This window comes from Elephantulus edwardii, unplaced genomic scaffold (assembly GCF_000299155.1).
Source record: "Elephantulus edwardii isolate Elephantulus edwardi_28Jun2011 unplaced genomic scaffold, EleEdw1.0 scaffold00028, whole genome shotgun sequence".
Lineage (NCBI taxonomy): Eukaryota > Metazoa > Chordata > Mammalia > Macroscelidea > Macroscelididae > Elephantulus > Elephantulus edwardii.
The window spans coordinates 19,640,967-19,660,353 of NW_006399778.1; the positions used below are offsets into that span (position 1 = coordinate 19,640,967).

General features: G+C 48.0%; 1 protein-coding gene across 2 annotated transcripts in view; it reads right to left on the reverse strand.

Annotated features, from left to right (window-relative positions):
- KAZN (kazrin, periplakin interacting protein) overlaps window positions 1-19,387 on the reverse strand; it is a 642,875-nt gene that overhangs the window by 87,318 nt on the left and 536,170 nt on the right. For both annotated transcript variants that reach the window (XM_006883632.1, XM_006883633.1), the window contains one exon: window positions 1,769-1,905. In XM_006883632.1, the coding sequence (XP_006883694.1) occupies window positions 1,769-1,905 (137 nt within the window). The remainder of the gene's footprint in view (window positions 1-1,768; window positions 1,906-19,387) is intronic.

Here is a 19,387-nt window from a genome sequence, read left to right on the forward strand (position 1 = left end):
ATTGCAAAGACCATGGCCTGTATCAGGTGCACCTTAGTCTCCAAAGAGACACCGTTGCTCTTGAGTACTTTAGAGAGGTCCCTAACAGCAGACTACCACTGTACAAAACCAAGCAGTGGCCAGGGACCTCTGAAATCTGTCCTGAGACCCTGGCATCATGGATCGGAAGTGATGTGCACTCCTGGGACCACTGACAAGACCATGGTGAGTTGTGCCAGTGACGAATTTACCTCCCAGTTCAGGCCCCCCACTCTGGCCTCCTATCATCACGGACAGACGAGCTCAACCAGCCAGCGGCCCTCCCAACTGTCCACAGAACTGATCGAATCTTCCTTTGCAATGTGGTTGGGATCTTCCCGCCTCCACCTCCCTCACATGGATTCATGAACCTTTCTTGCAGCCCTCTTGGGGTCATACTATTTTACAGTTTTTCTGTCCTGTCCACTGGCTTTTTCTTTATGTGTTGGTAACCTCTGAAGTGTATATACACTTTATCTCTAAAATAGTTATTTGTTGCTGTTGTTTTTGTTATGTGCCATTGAGTTACCGGTGACTCATAGTGACCCTAGGTACAGCAGCTCTGGAGCCTGCCCTGTCCTGAGCCAGTCTCGCTGACTCCGACACACCTGTTGACACTGCCCCAGTTACTGTATCAATCCATCTCAACTAGGGTCTTCCTCTCCTGGGCTGTCCCTCCATCCTTCCGAGCATAATGTCCTTCTCCAAGGACCTGTCTCACCAGGCCACATGCCCAAAGAATGGAGAAACTGAGTTTCATTCTTTCCAAGACAGACCTATTTGTTTTCCTGGCAGTCTCTGGTATGTTCAAGACTCTTCTCCATCACCACAACTCGAAGGCATCAATTCTTCCTCTGTCATCCTTAGTCATTGTTCAGCTCACTGAAACATAACAGATGATGGCCTGGATCAGGCACATCTTAGTTTCTAGACTGACAATGTTGCTTCTCAGCACTCCAAAAAGGTCCCTGACAGAAGGTTTTCCTAGTGCAATTAATCTTTTGATTTCCTGACTGCTGGGGTCGAGAGTGTTGATTGTGAAGCCGGGGAAGGTTTATTAACCACCCCAATCTCTTCTCCATCTATCACGGTGCTGCCATTTGGCCCAGTGATGAGAATCTACTGAATCCAATTTCTATAAACTCCAATTCATTGTACAGATTCCAATTCCAGGGTCACCTCCTCTGTGAAGCCTTCCTAGACTCCCTCCTTGCAGACAGAATTTTCAGCTGTCTTGTCAGTGTCCCCCAGTTCTCTTCACACTCTGATTGATGACTAGGACTTCTGGTTGGCACTTACTGGGGGCTTATTACATTACTGTTACTTATTACACTGGACACCCTATGTGGGCAGCTCTATGTCCAGTCCACAGTGCCACTCTGCTGAGGTTGGCTGGACCAGAAGACAAAGAGCCTCGACTATGGGTCAGATAAGGTTCATGTTAGTGGCCAGGCCCAGGCTGGACAGAGAGGCTTCACCTGGCGAGCACTAAGGAGACATGAGCTCCTCACTGTGTTGTGAGATTTGGGAGACCACACCCTGTGTGAGAAAACCAGACTGTTTATGGAGCGGGGTGGAGAGAGGTGAGAGGCAGGGAAGAGGGGAGGGGCAGGACAGTGATGAGGAGAGGAGGGGCAGGGCGGGGGTAGGGGAGAGGGAGCATGGGGTGAGAGGAGGGAATGGGGAGGGGCAGGGCAGCAGCGAGAGGCCAGGGGTGGCGCTCAGGGAGGAGAGAGGCCGTCCAGCCCACCTTGCGGTGCTGCTCGTAGTTGCGGATGAAGTCTCGGAGCTGCTCCTCGCGGCTCTCCAACGTGGCGTACAGCTGCTGCATCTGGCTCACCAGGTCCGTCTTCTCACCCTTTAAACGCTTCCGGTCAGCTTTCATGGCTGGGGGACAAAAGACTGAGTTAATTCCTCCCACCTGAACTCTCTCTCCTCCAGATGCCTCAATGCTGAATCAGCAGGGATGAAACAAGGATTCCAAAAGAGGAGGTGTTTCTCCCAAGCCACTTAGGAAGCATCCAGGATCTGAACCCAGGCCACCTGCCAGGAGTTCCAACTCTCAGCTTTGCTGATCCAATCAGAGTTAACCCTTGACTACACATTTGTCCCAGCCCTGGGCTGGCCAGGTGCCCAGTGAGAAAGGTCTAGAAGGTAGGCGAGCACCTGACATTCAAACTCAAGAAGCTGATGGGGACCCCAACGCCTAACCTTCCATCGTTGACCTCCCCATGAGGGAGGGTGCATGTTTACAAATGGATGAAACTGACTTCGTCAAAATGAAAAACTTGTGTTTTGTTTGTTTTAAAAGATATCATCACAAAAACAGACAATGTGAAAAATAAGGTAAAAATTTGTTCACTCACTGCATGTATCTACAAATATAAAATTGTATCTTTAATTGGACGTACTGCGGCGAGCTCTGGTGGCCTAGTGGCAAGAAGCTGCATTACAATCCCAGACGTGAGCGGTTCGAATCCACCTGATGCTCTGCTGGAGAAGGAGGGACAATCTCCTCCTAAACCAGTCAGATCTGATTTGACGGTACAGAGAGGGAGAGGCAGAGGGAGAGAGAGGGAGAGGGAGAGGGAGAGGGAGGGAGAGAGAGGGGAAGGGGGGAGAGAGAGATAAAGAAAGAAAATAAATGGACGTATTATATGGTGATTGGATTGTATCTCAAGAAAACTGTTAAAAGGAGCCCTGCTTGACTGCTAGGCCAAAAAGGTTGGTGGTTCAAACCTACTCTGCAACCCTGAGGGAGAAAGGCCTGGCAAGCTGCTCCCATTAAGTCTCTACGAGTTGAAATCAACTTGACTGCATTTACCATTGGCAAAATATTGTCACTCCCTCCTCCGTGGTTCATAGTGAGGCCCCCAGACGCCCCTCCACACAGCAGTCTCCCTGGCCAGTACTATTCAGATGAATGGCTCAGTCTCCCTCAGGGCAGACTTCAGCTGCTCTTGGGCCCACTGTCTTTTATCAAAACTCTGAGAATCCCATCTCCCCAGGAAGAGGGCTCTGATGAGGGATCTCTGAAGCTAATCAGCTCCCCAGGGTTCTTGTTTATGCTTTAGCCAACTAAGGATCTTAGCGCCTGGAAGTATGGAGGTGGTGGAAAGGTGTAGGAAGCTGGTCCTAGAAGTAGGTAGCGTCCAGCCTGTGAAAGGCCCAGAGTGGTTAGGCCATTTGTGCAAAGTCACACAGCAACAACCCTAAAGCCCACGTCTGACCCTATATTAGAATTAGTATAATGTTGGCTCCACATTGAGGTCAATATCCTGAAGATTCCCAGTCCTGAGGCAGTGACGGGGTCAGGTGGAGATGGGGCTGGGTGCTACAGCCAAACGTCCCTACTGAATACTCACCACCCAAGACTGCGAATACAGCCTGCAATGGAGTTTGGAGTATGGATCTCTGTAAAGAGTAAAACCTTAGGCTCCCCCCCCAGTACCCAATACAAAGTGATGCCTTTTTCACCTTTGGAGGCCCCTCCTTCACCCTCCTGCCCTTCACCTTGACCCTGAGGGAAGAACAGAGTAGGAGAGGTGCCAGGGCCAAGACGCTGGTACAAAGATCCCCGGGAGACCCACAGAGCGGGGGCAGGGTCTGGCCTGGCCCAGTACATCTCAGCTTTGAACCTCCCTGCTCCTGCTGTGGCTCTGCCTGATTCCTGTCCAGCTTGGCTGAGCAGTGGCTTAGGTCACCCAGCCTGGAATTCCAGGCCTGCTGGGCCAGCAGGGCCCTGAGAGAAGACGCCTCCTCCTCTCTGTTGGCTCCTGGGTCCAGAGGCGAACAGCAGGTACTGCGTCACCTGTAGGGGGCACCACTGAGCAGTTTCTGTCCTCACTGTTGTTTCTATCACAAGCTGAGAGATCATTCAGCAAATTAAAACCAATCTGAGATTAAAACTATCTGAGATTCTTTTCTGACTTCTAGCACCACCTCTGCCAGGAGAAGGACATCATGCTTGTAAAGGTGGAGGGGAGGTGAAGGAGAGGAGGACCTTTAACTAGGTGGACTGACACAGTGACTGCAGCTATGGGCTTGAATGTGTCAGAGATTGTGAGGTTTGTACAGGATAGGATAGGGTTGATATGAGTTGTATTTGGCTCCATGGCACCTAATAACAAAACCTGACTTCAGAGTTTGCTTCTGCTCTTTCCTCCTTCTTCTTCCCTCCCACCTGGGCCCGTGTCTCCATACCCTAATGTTTTCCTTTGTCCCATCAGTCCACTGACTGCCCTGGATGCAGCCTCCATCTACCCACCACCACTTCAAGTACCCTCTTTCCCGTGAAAGGTTTCTGGACTCTGGGGACTATTCTCTCCTCATGAAGCCTTCCACCAGACTGGCGAGAAAAGTTACCTGAGGTGGTGAAGGGTGGGAGTTGCTGCAGAAGCCCATCATTTATTTTTGTTGTTGTTGTTTGTTTTTTAAAAGTCTCTTTCACTAAAATGCATAATTGGGCCCTGAGGCAGCATTTTGATCACTGGGTTTATTATCCAAGGTGTATGATGATGCTAAATATTTACGATGGGTGTCAGATATTTTGGTTAGAGGAGCGATTTTCAGTGTTTGCTGCCTGTGCCATTTTCCACAGACATGGTGCCACTGGAGAGTGGGCCCAGACGGTGGGGGTCGATGGTGCACTTCACGGGAGAACCTCCCTTTAAGAAAACACAACATCTTACGATTTACCCTGAGCAGAAGGAATTTTACAGAAGAGACGGCAATTCCATACTAATAAGACTGACACCACATCCACCTTACCAAGAGAACTCTGCTTATGTTTGGGCAAGTACAGGGGGACATGAAATACCCCCTATCCCAAGCTCCCATGCATCGAGAGGTGAGTGTGCATTACTTCTGGCCATTAAGATGGACATTTCCTGGGAAGGTGGTAGCTTCCCCTCCTGGTTCTCGCTATGCTCATGGTCTACACCATTTAAGAATGTGCTCCACTGTTGTTGTTGTTGTTGGGTGCCGTCGGGTCAAGCACAAGTCACAGTCACCCTATGAATAAAAGATTTGAATCCTGTTCTATCTTGTACCATCCTCACACTTCCTCACACACAAGAGCTCATTGCAGCAGTCACCATGTCAACCCATCTGGTTGAGGGTCTCCCTCTCCTTCGCCGACCCTCCACCCTTCCCAGCATCATGTCCTTCTCCAAGGAATAGTCTCTCCTAGGAACATGCCCAAAGTATGTGAGGCAAAGTATCATCATTCTTGTCCCCAAAGAGCACTCCGGCTGGACTTTCTCCCAGACATATCCGTTCATTCTCTTGGCCGTCCATGGGATGTTCAGCGATCTTAACACCACAGCTCAAAGGCATCAATTCTCCTTCTGTCGTTCTTATTCACTGTTCAGCTCTCAGATACATAGCAAGTATCGGAAAGATTATGGCCTGAATCAGATGCACCTTAGACCTCAAACTGACATCAGCACTCCTCAATAATATCAAAAGGTCCCTAAGTGCAGATTTTCCCACGGCAATGCGTCTCCTTCTTTCCTGACCGCTGGTACCAAGGGTGCTAATTGTGGATCCGAGCAAGACGAAGCTGTTGACACCTTTACTCAGGTAAAAGCCACTGAGGTCCACTGAGGTCCACTGAGCCACTGAGCACTGCTCTGTCCACCTGTAGAGAGGCAGCCCCTAGCAGGCTGAGTCCAGGGAAAATACAAGCATGACCTCTGGAATGAATGTCAACTGAAGAGCAATGAAAAACCAAAATACAGCATCTTTGGACCCATCATACAAGCGAAGAGACTTGATTGTAGGTTTCCACACAGCTTTTCAGATGCATGCACAACCACGGTCAACAACTTAGTAGCCTTATGTTCTCGGATGGGTGGCTCTGCCAGTATGGGCCACATGAAACTCACTCGAGAGAACTCACAAAGATGGGCAAGACCTGAGAGCACCTGGGGAGCCCTACTCTCACTGGGGGTGTGTGTCTCACAGTGGGTGTGTGTTTGCTCCACTGGGTCTGAAGCTTTCCCAGTTTGTGGGTGCTGGGTGTCACTCACCAGACTAGAGGCTCTATGAAGGTAGGTTCTGGTCCTGCAGCTCTTCTGACAAAGAGGTCAGCACAAATGTTAGTCACCATCAGATCCCTCTCATAGCAACCCCAGTACCACAGGAGAAACACTCACCAGTCCTGCACCATCTCCTGATCGCTGCAATGGTTGAGGCCATTGTGGCCACTGTTGTTGCTGTTATGTGCCGCCAAGTCAGAACTGACCGTAGCTGACCTCCAGCAGGCTTTCAGAGGCAGCAAATCACGTGGGACGAGATTGCCTATCCTTCTCCTGTGGAATAGCTGGTGGGTTAGAACCATGTGCATTTGGGATGCTGTACAGCCTTTTACCACGAAGCACCAGAGCTCCCTTTGCGGCCATTGCTGCTGTTGCTGGGTACCATGGAGTCAGAACTGACCTATGGCTGGCCCTCTGGTGGGTTTTCAGAGGCAGATAATTGCACAGAAGGAGACTGCTCATTCTTCTCCCACAGAGCAGCTGGTGGACTTGAACCGTGCACCTTCAGTATGACCACACGACTTCTTGCCCATGCCTACCAACTGAGGGGTTTAGCTTCCAGGCCCACACTGAACAATGTTCTATTGTAGTCCATAGGGTTGTCACTGGCTAAACAGTTAGCCAGGCCTTTCTTACTAGTCTATCTTAAACCAGTCTATCTTAGTCTGGAAACTGAGGAAACCTGTCCACCATGACTGACCCCGCTGGCATTTTGAAATACCATTAGGACAGCTTCCAGCATCATAGCAACATGTAAGTCAACACAGTACAATATGCGGGCAGACGAGTGGTGATAAAACAAAGATAGATCCTCTCAGGAAAGAGTGAAACAGAGGCTCCAAGCCATCAAAGTGTACACAGCGGGCTGTCTTCCCTCATCCTCAGCTGGTTTTTCTCTCTCCTCCAGAACTCTTGTTTCTACTTTGTTCAAATGCTTCTAACTGAAGAAGGAGCGATGGTCTGGGAGGCCCGACTTCCCTGAAACAGGCCTCTTGATTCAGCTGGCAGCACCCCAATGCTCCCCCTCTTTTTCTTCCCAGTCCCCCAGCTTCATCCAGGCGTGGCCCATTCCAGCAGCCAAGCTGCTGGAACCACTGCCATGGTGATGGATGATGTCATGCCAGGCCGGGCCCCGCGGGATCCCAGAATCAGATCAACCCAGCTCCTGGGAATGCGGGACTCTGGGAGTAAGGGAGCAGGGTGTGTGGGGTGGGGCTTATTTTTCTAGCTCAGGGGAGCCCAGAGGCCTGCGTGAGACTGGGGGTGTTACCAGGGCCCAGATCACATGTTCCTAGGGAGGTCACTGTTCTTGGGCTTTTAAGTCAGACTTTCCACAGTGGATGTCCCCATGCCTTCCTGGATTGGGATGCCTGAGATCTGTAGATCATCGCACTCATCAGCCTTGCACTCCCAGCCTGGAAACCAGGCCATCAGCGACAGGGAGGCCACAGACTTGCAACAGAGCAGCTGATTCCTGGCTTCTGAGCTTCTAGGGACTGGGATATGAAAGGATTTTAAAGGGCAATGTTGAGCTCAAACATTCCAGCAATTAAGATAATGGCGCGGGAACAGGCCATGTTTCTTCTGTTGTCCTGGGGTTGCCATGGGTGGGAGGTGATGGTGACTAACGCTCGTGCTGACCTTCTTGTTTGTGAAAAGAGCTGCAGTACTAGCACCCACCTCCACGGAGCCTCCAGTCTCATGGGTGAGGTCCAGCGCCCACACGCTGGGGAAGCTTCGGACCCAGTGGAGCAAACACACTCCCACTTTCAAGACTCCAAATGGTGTGTGCAGTGAGAGGCAGCCCAGAGGGGAACGCGTCTCTGTGTCCCCAGCAACACAAAGGTGCTAGACTTGTCAAGTTTTCGTATGGCCTCTGAGATGTGAGGAACTTTAACTTGGACCCATCACTGCACTGTCCTAAGGGCCTGTAAGGAAGGCCATAAGCAGGCATCCCCATTAACACATCACAGTCTTGGCCAAGGTCAACCAGCAGTGCAAGCTGGGCCCCCAGTCAGGGATCAGGGAGCCTGAATTCCCTTCCCGGTTCTGAGACTGAGGCAAGTGACTTCTTTTCGAGCCTCAGTTTACCAGATATAAAAATTATTCCCATGTAGTGGTACTTACTTGGGCTTTCCAGGGTCAGGTTTTAGTCATTTAATTCTCATGACTATCTTATGAAGCAGGAATGACTGATCTATGTTATGGACAAGGAAGTGGACCGCAGAAGGGATTTGGTAAGGTGAGCAGCAGAGCAAGCCTGCCTTGTCCCAGCTCCCACCCTCCTAATCCTGCTTGTTCTGTTGTTACTGCTTCTGTTAGGTGCCATCGAGTCAAGTACGACCCTAAGAACAGATGTGAACTCTGTTCTATCCTGTGCCATCCTCACATTTCCTGACACACTAGAGCAGTCGCTGTGTCAGTCCACCTGGTTGGGCATCTTCCTCTGCTTCCCAGCATCATGTCCCTCTCCAAGGAATAGCCCCTCCTAACAATATGTCCAAAATATGTGCGGCGAAGTCTCATCAATCTTGCCTCCAAGAGCACTCCAGCTGCACCATCTCCAAGACATATCTGTTTGTCCTTTTGGCCGTGCATGGGAAGTTCAATGATTTTCTCCAACATCACAGCTCAAAGGCATCAATTCTTCTGTCATCTTATTCACGGTCCAGCTCTCAGATGCACAGCCAATGATCAAAAAGACTAATTTCTAGAGTTTCTGATCCTGCTGTTCTACTGTCCCCCATATCACTAACCCTGCACTAGGCAACTGTTCCTCATTCACCATGTGGGTGTTAGGACCTGTGACTCTGGGGCTTCGGTGGTTAATTCTCTCCTCTTAAACCCTGTGGCTAAGGCACTGGACCTTGGACGTAAATCTGGATGTCTAACCTTGAACCCCACACTTTTACTCACAGCTCTACTACGAAAGTATGTTATAAGTTAGACATCCAGCCTCAGGCTGCAAGAAAATCCACGCCATACGGTCCTACCACAAAATGCTGTTTATGGAGCCACCTCACAAACACAAGAGGGCTTTCTGGAGTTTTCCACGAAAGGAGGTTGCCATGGTGATATGCACCCATTGTTGTCCCATGGCAGCCAGAAAGAGGAAGTGTGGGGAGTTCGCAGCCAGCCCCACTCCATGCAGACTCCTCAGCCAACCCAATCTAGCCTCCCCACACACACACATGGTCAAGCTTCCCATTACTCTGAGCTCAGACAGCTGTGAGCCCATTCCTTCATGCTCTAAGGCCAAAAAGCCTCATAAACATTCCCAGGCTGGGTGGACCCCTGAAAAACAGGGCTCAGAGGAGGACTGTGGGTAGGGACAGAGGCCAGTGGGCATCGCCTCATCTAGAGCAATTCCAGATGCTGCCGGCAGGGGGCCCTCTTTAAGGTCCATGGAACATTCCTAAGCTGCGGATGCTTTAGAATGTAGGGATTCTGGGGAAATGAGGTGGATAGGCAGAATCTGGCAAAACACTCTGGAGGGTTCTGAGTTTCCAAATAAACACTCATTTTCTTTTGGGGCCCCCAGAGTTCAGTAAGAATTAAACTCACTCACTCATTCCCGACGAGAAAACAAAAATTCCTCACAACTAGGCCAACACGCAACATCATGATGGCTAGAGAAAAGACTAAAGTTGTCAAGGATGTCATGGTACACGGCTACAGCAGTTAAGAAGCCAAACAGCACATAGCATGGGACAAATTTGCTAAAGTCATCATGCTTGGGAAAGTGAAGGCTCAGCAATGGTGACGAAGAACCTTAACAAATGGACTGACACAGTGACTGCATCAACAGACTTCAGCAGGAAGGAGACCCTGAAGACATGGTGCAGGAGGGAGCAGTGTTTCCTTCTACTGCACTGAGGGGGCGCTGTACGCCGGAATCAACTCAACAACTCTGAGGAGAACTCGTCTAGTTCAACTTCTCTTTTAGAGAGCGGGAGACTGAGGCCCAGAGAGAGATGGAGAATGTCCAACGTGTATCCGCAATGAATGTCCTTGGAAGCAGCCGTCAACAAATGAAATGATGTCTCACACAGGGCAATCTGTTGCAAAAGACCTCTGGAGTGTTTTCAAAAACAATGACTTTCACTTTAATGACTAAGGTGTGCCTGACTCAAGCTATCTAGCCTTTTCAATCATCTTATGCTCATCTGAGAACTGGCCAAAAACAAAGGAAGACCAAAAAGGAATCAACGCATTTGACTCGGTAGGAGGAGAAATGCAACAGATCGGACATATCCTCAGGAAAGCTCAATAGTGAGAAGAAAGGAGACCATGGCTAGTAAAGGGTCAACGAAAACAAAGAAAGGCCTCAATGAGATGGCCTGACACAACAGCCAGTACACATGTTGATGGCTGTCTGTGGCCCAGGACCAGCCAACATCTGCTCGGTCATGTTTAGGGTTGACATTAATTGGAGCTAACGCAACAGCAGCAGTCATGTCATAATGCGAGTTGGTCCAGGCCTCCTGACTCTTAGTTCAACACAGCTGGGTTAAAAGCACTGGCTTGGGAGGCTGGCTGTCTAAATGGAATTAAGCCTCTGTTTTCTCAGCTGGAGAATGGGAATAATAGCATAACAACTTCTATTTTTCTCTAAGTGGACAGTCTACCACAGACTCTGAGTGTCCTGGAAGAATTAAAGCTATAGAGTTCTGGAACCAGCCTAGCCTCCACCCCATTCTTTGATACTATATGGAAAGTTTCCTAGCTTTAAAACTGAGGTAAAATCTCTACTTTCCGAGAGTCTGTGTGGCACCACCGGGCCAGGTAGGCCTCAAATGAATGCAGCAGGTGTTCATGAAATGTCAGCCTCTCTTTTTGTTTTCTAATACTCACATACAGCTCCGGACAGGAAGAAGGGATGAAATAACAAGGGGTGGGTGTTTCTGTTTCATTGATTTATTGTTCTAGAATTTTTTTAAAGATGAGACAGGTGAGTTCAAAAAGGTTGGAGTTCAGCCTACTTCCAAAGGTTAGGCACACCCTTGCCCCATCAGGTGGACAAAAAAGGCATCCTGGGTCCTGGACAAATGGTAGCTCCTGGCGATGCTCAGAAGTCAGCCTCTGCTGGGCCACCCTGAAGGAAATGTCCTCTAACCAGGACTGGGAGGCTCTGCTCCTCACAAGTGTGAATTTCCTTCCACTCACTCTGAGGTGACCAGATTACCCAGCCAATGAGTGGCATAACTAGCATTTCTGCTCCCCAGCAAGTGCTGTTGTTATGTGCCGTTAAGTCACCTGCAACTCACAGTAACCATATTTACAACAGCCCTAAACCCTGCTCTATCCTGTGCCAATCTCACTGTCTCTGACACACCTACCCCCATTACCCCAGTTACTGAATCATTTCATCTCATCAAGGATCTTCCCCTCCTGCGCTGTCCCTCCACCCTCCCAAACATGATATCCCTCTCAAGCAAGGACTGGTCCCCTTTTGACACATGTCAGACAAAGCTTCAGAATCCTTGCCTCCAAGGAACAGCCTGGTTTAAACCTCTCCAGGACAAACCTGTTCATTCTCCTAGCAGTCCATGGTATATTCAATACTCTTCTCCAACACCACAGCTCAGAGGCATCAATTCTCCTTCTATCCTCGCTAGTCACTTTCTGATGCACAGCAAGTGATTGCAAAGACCATGGCCTGTATCAGGAGCTCCTCAGTCTCCAGAATGACATCACAACCCAGCAAATGACTGTGTGAAAAAAAGGAGTTGTAGGTTTGAGGAGGGCAGGGATGTATTTTCAAAAAAACATCTCAAGTTGCCTGCCCCAGGATGGCACACGTGATCACCTATGAGGTCCTGCCAAGGACCATTAATAAGAGAGTGGATGGTAGAGAATCAGAACACACACCTCATCTACAAGGGATAGTCGTCCCTCTGCCCTGGCCAACAAGTGCCTTGTGAGTGAGGATCCAGTGTGGCCACATCTTCTGACTTTTCAAGAGCTTTTCCAGCTCGAGTATTACTACTTTTCCCTATGTGTCTGAAAGTTGCACAGAAGAAGAACTGATGTCTTTGAATTGTGGCTTTGGATAGGACTAGTGACTCTCCCCTGGACAGCCAAAACAAAAAAAAACACCAGTCTATTTTGAAAAGGCAGCGCAACCAAGGTGCTCTTTATAGGCACTGAAGGTGAAACGTCACCTCACATACTCTGGGCATGTTATAAGGAGGAGCCAATTCTTGGGGGGTGGGGGGAACATCATGCTGGGAAAAGTAGCGGGTCAGTGAAACAGAAGACCTTCAACAAGATGGACTGACACGGTGACTGTTAACAATGGGTTCAAGCATCTGAGAGATCAAGAGGACTGTGAGAGATACGGCAGGTTTCAGATCTGTTGTTGACAGCGTCGCCATGAGCCATAGTCAACCTGCTGGTACCTGGTAACAAGATGTTTCTTGAGTTTTCAGTGTGAAGTAGTAAAACCATTACGATCAATCATGTCTGTGGTCTCAGGAGAAGGCTGGACCAATGAATGACCAGGACAGGTGTCTGTGGTGACAGGGTGAGCATACTAGGAGATGCCATCCATACTAGGGGCCAGGATTCAAAGACAGACAGGGATCTGAACCCTCGTACTATCACGCATAGGCTGTGTGGCTTTGGGTAAGTTCCTTAACTTCTCTGTGCAAGTTTTCTCACCTGTAAAATGGTGCTAACAGTTTCTCCGTCACTTACTGCTGTGAACGTTAAATGAGGGAGAAATCTCTTAACTGTGACGAGGACAAGGAAGCATTCAGGCCAGGGCAGCAAGCACTGTGAAGCTGTGGCCGAGTGTTCAAAGTGAGGCAGACACCTAGGCACATGACAGATGCACAGAGCAGCGGAACAGAATTGAGAATTCAGACATAAATCCATGTGCCCCTGGGCAGGTGACCATCAACAAAGGGTCCATTTGTTGGTGGAAAGAGAGTCTCTTTACTAAGCGGTGCTAGGAAAACTGGATGAACATTTGGAGCAAATGAAACAGGATCTGTTATCTCACACCATATGTTAAAACTAACTCAAGACGGATCAAAGATCTAAATGTCAAATCTAAGCTACAAAGATCATCCAAGAAAACATAGATACAAACTTAGTTTTAATTACAAAGTTGTGTTTGATAGATATTAAAGTATCAACTAAAACACAGCTAAAAATCTATCAAGTACAACTAAAAATGCAAAAACTGTAGAAGATAAACTAGATTACTTAGTCCTAAAATGAAACACACACATTAAAAGACTTTTTTAAAAGACTGTGGAAAAATTTTTGGCTATGGTGTATCTGACAAGTGACTAAATCTTTAAGATTAATAAAGACTTTAACACCTCAAGAAAAAAAAAAAACAAACCCAAACCAACAAATACCATTTTTTAAATAGGTCTATAATGTGAATACACTATTTACCAAAAACGGCATAAAGTAGCCAATAAACACATAAAAGCCACTTAGGATCATGAGCCACATATCAAAACAACAATGAGATATCACCTCACACCAGCACTAACAGCAAAGTTAAAAATAAACAAAGAGAAAGCAACAAATGCTGGTGAGAATATCGAGAGCCTGGAACTCTGAGGTAACTGCCAGTGAGATTATGCAACCACTGTGACAAAAAACAACCAAACAACAAAACACCAAAAAAACCAACCCCAACCCTGTTTCATCTGTATGGCGCTTTCTTAAAAAATAGGAACATGAAACACCATACAATTCAACTATTTCGCTCAACTTAGCTCCCTGCCACTGAACTAGAACTGACTTAAGAGTTGATCCTCCAGCAAGTTTCTAGAGGCTGAAAACTGCAAGGAAGAAAGAAGACTGTGCCTCTTTCTTTGGTGGTGCTGCTGGTGCATCTGAAACACCAGAGAAGGAACTCTGGTGGCGTCCACAGGGACATGCACCGCTGCCCCAAAGCAATTCTATGAGCTGGTATATATGCTACAGAATGAAGAGCTTGCACATGACAGGTATAATTCCATGTTAATCAAAGCATTACTCAACAAAAACGAAAAGATGAAAACCACTCAAGTGTCCATCACCGGCTGAACACACTAAACCACCTTGCATACACACAGTGTTAATTCTACACAAAAGAGGACGATGAAGAATCCTTGAAATACTTTATAGCCCGAAGGACATTTTTCTCAGTGAAACAAGTCAGTCACAAATGGCCAAATAATGTATGAGACCACTATTAACAATAACAGCAAGAAACATAACAGGTTACCAGGGTCGGAGGGAGAGGGAGGGTAAATCACTAACTAGAGCGCAGGCCCATATTAACTAGACCCACTAACCCAGTGCCAGGTAGCTGGTTCCAACTCAGCAATCTTCTCTCAAGTTTCTGAGACTAAATCTTTACAAGGGAGTGCCCGTCTTTCTTCTGAGAAGGAGCTGGTGGATTCAAACTGCTGACTCTGGTTTGCAGTGCAACGAATGAACCACATCACCAGATACAAGGATTGCTGTCTAGTCGGAACCAACTCATAACTGACCCTCCGTAGGGTTCCTGAGGCTGTAAACCACACAGGAGATCACCCACCTTTCTCCCGCAGAGCCACCAACAGTTTTGAACTACCAGAAAGTTCCACTTTTGAGTTAGCAGCATAACTCTCTCTGCACTATGCCACCTCAGCTCCTTTATAGTAAGTAGGGTACAGAGAAAAGGAATATACAATAAGGAAGTGGTCAGTTAAAAAAATGATCAAGGCAAAGGAAGTCACTGAACGTTGTTACCCAAGACTGAAAGACAACAAAGGGCACAATTATTCACCTAGTCCTGCAAACTTTTAATGACAATTATCTATGAGTAGAGACATAGGTAGTCCAAGTTGGACAGATGTGGGAAGATTAATGGGAGTACACCCATGAGTGTTTACAGGTTTGGCAGAGGATAGTTCTACAGATGTTACCTTTATGGTCACGGTCATGATTCAGGCCATGGTCTTTTTAGTCACTTGCTATGCTGCTGAGAACTAGAAAATGAATAAAGATGACAGAAGAATTATTGATGACTTTGATCTATGGTGTTGTAGAAGGGTACTGAACTTTCCATGGACTGCCAAAAGCACAAACAGGTATGTCTCAGACAGGGTGCGGACAGAGTACTTCATGGAGGCAAAGTTGATGAAGCGTTGTCTCACATGCTTTGGGCATGTTGCTAGGAGAAGTTTTTCTTTGGAGAGGGCTTATCATGCTTAGGAAGGTTGGCAAAAGAGAGGAAGACCTTCAACCACATGGGTTGACAGAGTGACTGGCAATGGGCTTGTGTGAATTGGAGATTGTGAGGGTGGCAAGGGCTTGGACAATGTTCAGATCGACTCTTCATAGGGTCACTATGAGATATACTCAACTTGACGGCACCTAACAACAACATCTGTATGGCCTGTAAGTATACCCAGGGATACTGCAGAGCATACAGGGAACAAAGTTCTGAAGACTTCCTAGCCACACCACACACCAGAAGGAAACTACTCAGTGGGTGTGAGAACCTAAGACAACAGTCCCAAGGGTCACCTAGGTCAGCTAACATAACATAGTCCACAAAGAACATCCATGTTGGTGAGTACAGACTGGGGCCCTAACGCAAGTGACCATTTAAGATGCAACTATGGACCCCTCCTTATTTATAGAGCAGAGAAGAGGGAATGAAATAAAAGGTTCAGGGAAAAATTGGTCCAAAAGGCTAATGGACAATGTAAACCACAGCCTGCACTACCCTGAGACCAGAAGAACTAGATGGTGCCCGGCTACCACTACCACTAGAAAGGGTCACAACTGAAAGACCTCTACAGAGAGAATGAGAACAAAAAATATGTAGAATGAAATTGAAAAACACGAATATCAGACTAGTGGAATCACTAATCCCACTTCCAGGGATCAAGTGTGAGGCAAACAACAGACAGACATATAAAATAAACCAGAGAAGAATATACTTCTCAATACAGCCAAATATATAAAACCTGAAGGGTAGAATATGCCCCAAAAGGAAGCTCAGAAAGCAGGAGGGGTTGTTGCTGTTGTTGTGTAGGAACTGACCCATAGCTGACCCTCTGGCAGGTTTTCAGAGGCAGTTAATCGCACAGGAGGAGACTGCTCATCCTTCTCCCATGGAGCAGCTGGTGGCCTTGAATTGGGTGCCTTCGGGATTGCAGTGCAGCTTCTTGCCACTAGGCCACCAGAGCTCCCTGGAAGGGGGTAGGAAAGAATGACAAATGGAGACAGGGAATCCAAAGAGGAAGTGTTATTACTTGAAAGGACTGCAACCGATGTCACAAAACAAAATATGTACAAATCGTCGAATGGAAACTTAATTTGCTTTGTAAACTTTTATTCAACCTACAAAAACAACAACAACAAAAAAGAAAACAAAGAACAAAGTGAGGTGGCTCTAACACCAGAAGGGACAGGCAGTTTGGAGAGGGAATGGGCACTGTAACTGGGAGTCGGAGTTGAGGCTGCACTGTTTGAGGAGCTGTTGTGGAGATTGGCTGCTGGTGATGCGGGCGGACACTATGGATGCTGCTGTCCATGTGACGAGGTTTCTGTCTTAAGGCAAATGTGTGAGGGCCCAGGGCTGCCAAGGAGTTAGGACTTTAGCTGTGGAAAGCTGGGTCAGTCCCCAAAGAAGATGAGAAATAAATTGTGTCTAATTAGCCAAGAAATTAAAAGACAAATTGCACTGGGAAAGTCTGCTGTCAGAGACCTCTCCAAAGTACTGAAGTGCAACAATGTCAGTCTGGAGACTAAGGTGTGCCTGATACAGGCCATGGTCTTTGCAATTACTTACTATGCATCAGGGAATTTAAGAATGACTAGGAATGATAGAAGGAGAATTGATGCCTCTGAGCTGTGGTGCTGGAGAAGATTACAGAATATACCATGGACTGCTAAGAGAACGAACAGGTCCAACCTGAAGAATTTTAAACGAGGTTTCTCCTTGGAGGCAAGGGTTCTGAAGCTTCGTCTGGCATAAGTTTGGATATGCTGCAAGGAGGGACCAGTTCTTGAAGAGAGATGCCATGGTGGAGGAAAAGTGCAAGACAGGAAGACCCTCGATGAGATGGATTGATTCAGTGAGTGGGGCAATGGCGATAGGTGTGTCAGAGACAGTAAGACTGGTACATAACGGAACAGGGTTTAGGGCTGTTGTACATAGAGTTGTTATGAGTATCAGGCAACTTGACAGCCCATAACAACAATAATCAAGGATGTAAGAGGGCAGTGAATAGGCGGGGGGTCTTTTGCAGACCGACCATGGCCCTACCTGGAGGTGGGGCTCACTGTGGCTGCTCCTGTCCCCCTGCTCTGTCCTGTACTACCTGCCCTCACCTACATTCACCTGAAAGCCAGGAGGATGGTGGGCTCAGGGAGTCAGGCTCTACTTCTCACCCCTCCCTGCAGGGAGCAGAGGTGTGCTGACGGTAGACCAGCGGATCAGAGATGGGAGGGGACTGGGTGGTGCAAGGGGGTGGTGTTTGTTTTCCAGTCTAAAGGGGTGTCCGGGAAAAGTCCTCTTTCCTCCACATCACCACCCATGGGGAACTAAATATAGTGGCAGGGGATTGGCCCGGAACACTGACATTCCTGAGTTCAGGAACTCCTGGGGGGGCAGGGGGATTTCTGGAAATGTAGCTTGGGCCATGGAGCCACACAATGGGAGCTATTTTTAAAAGCTCTCCTTCATGTGTGAGGTCATTCTCCAGCAAGGAGATGGCTCAGCTGGTAGATATGTGGCTGCCAGTGGGTAGAACGTAGGATGTCGGGGTACTTAGCCACTAGTATGCTCTGTGACTCGAGCACTCATTTCTCCTCTCTGGGCTGTGCTTTCTACTCTCACTGCAGTCCTTTGAGCCTTCTAGAACCTTCAGGAAGAGCTCAGTGATTTTACAGCTGGTCTCACCGTCCTCCTACTCCATCGAAGACTCACATGGGCTCTTCAGGGTGAGGTGTATGGAGTAGACTGGGAGCAACCATCAGCTTCTTCCAAGGCAGGTTCAGAAGTGCAGAGAGCTCTAGAGGGTGAGGAATTAGAGAGGAAATAGGCTGCGTGCGCTCAAATCCCAGCTGTGCAACACTAGCTATGTCCCCAGGAACAAGCCACATTTGTTAAAGAGGCATAAAAAGAGTTTTTACCAAGATACAAATCTGACAGACATGCATCTGTGTGTTGACCCAAAGACTGGCACTGAAAAGCTCACAGTGGAGCACTCAGAAGGGAAACACAGAACCCAGAGTAGGGACTTGTGCTGCCAACCGAAAGGTACACAGTTTGAATCCAACAGCAAGAGAAAAATGGGCACTAGCTTCCCGTGTGATTTACAGCCTCTGAAAACCTGCTGAAAGGTCAGCTACAAGTCAGTTCCGACTGGAGGGCAACGAGCAAGGTCATTGTTTTTGTGGGTCAACAGGCTGTCAAATCGACTGCGATTCCTAGCGACCCACGGAGCAGCAGATCTGAACCTTGCCCTGTCTTGTGCCATCCTCACCATCGCCAACACACTTGAGCCTACTGCGATAGTCATCGTGTCAATCCATCTTTTTTTAAGTGCCTTCGAGTTGCTTGCGACTCATAGTGACCCTATGTACAAGAGCCCTAAACACGGCTCTATCCTATGCCAACCTCGCCGTCTCAAACACACTCATTCCCACCACTCCACTCACAGAATCGATCCATCTCATTGAAGGTCTTTCTCTCCTGCGCCGCCCCTCCACTCTCCCAAACATGATGTCCCTCTCCAAGGACCAGTCCTTCCTTGCAACATGCCCAAAGTATGTCAGACGAAGCTTCAGAATCCTTGACTCCAAGAACATTCCAGCTTCGCCCTCTCCAGGACAAACCTGTTTGTTCTAGCAGTCTATGGTATATTCAACACTCTTCTCAAGCACCACAGCTCAAAGGCATCAATTCTCTTTCTCTGATCCCTATTCACTGTCCAACTCTCCAATGCATAGAACGTAACTGCAAAGACTATAGCCTGGATCAGGCACACCTTAGTCTCCAGCCTGACAGCATTGCTCTTCAGTACTCTTAAGAGGTCCCTCACAGCTGACTTTCCCAATGCAACTTGTCTCTTTTCCTGGCTGCTGCTACCAGAGTGTTGACTGTGGAACCAAGCAAACTAAAACTGTTTATCTCAATCTCTTTACCATCCATACTGATGCTGCCAATTGGCCCAGTGGTGAGAATCTTTGTTTTCCTGACATTGAGCCTAAACCTATATTGGAGGCTGCAGTCCTTGACCTTCTGCAGCAAGTGCTTCAGGTCCTCCTCAGTTTCAGCAAGCAGGGTTGTGTCATCTGCATAACATAGGTTGTTGATG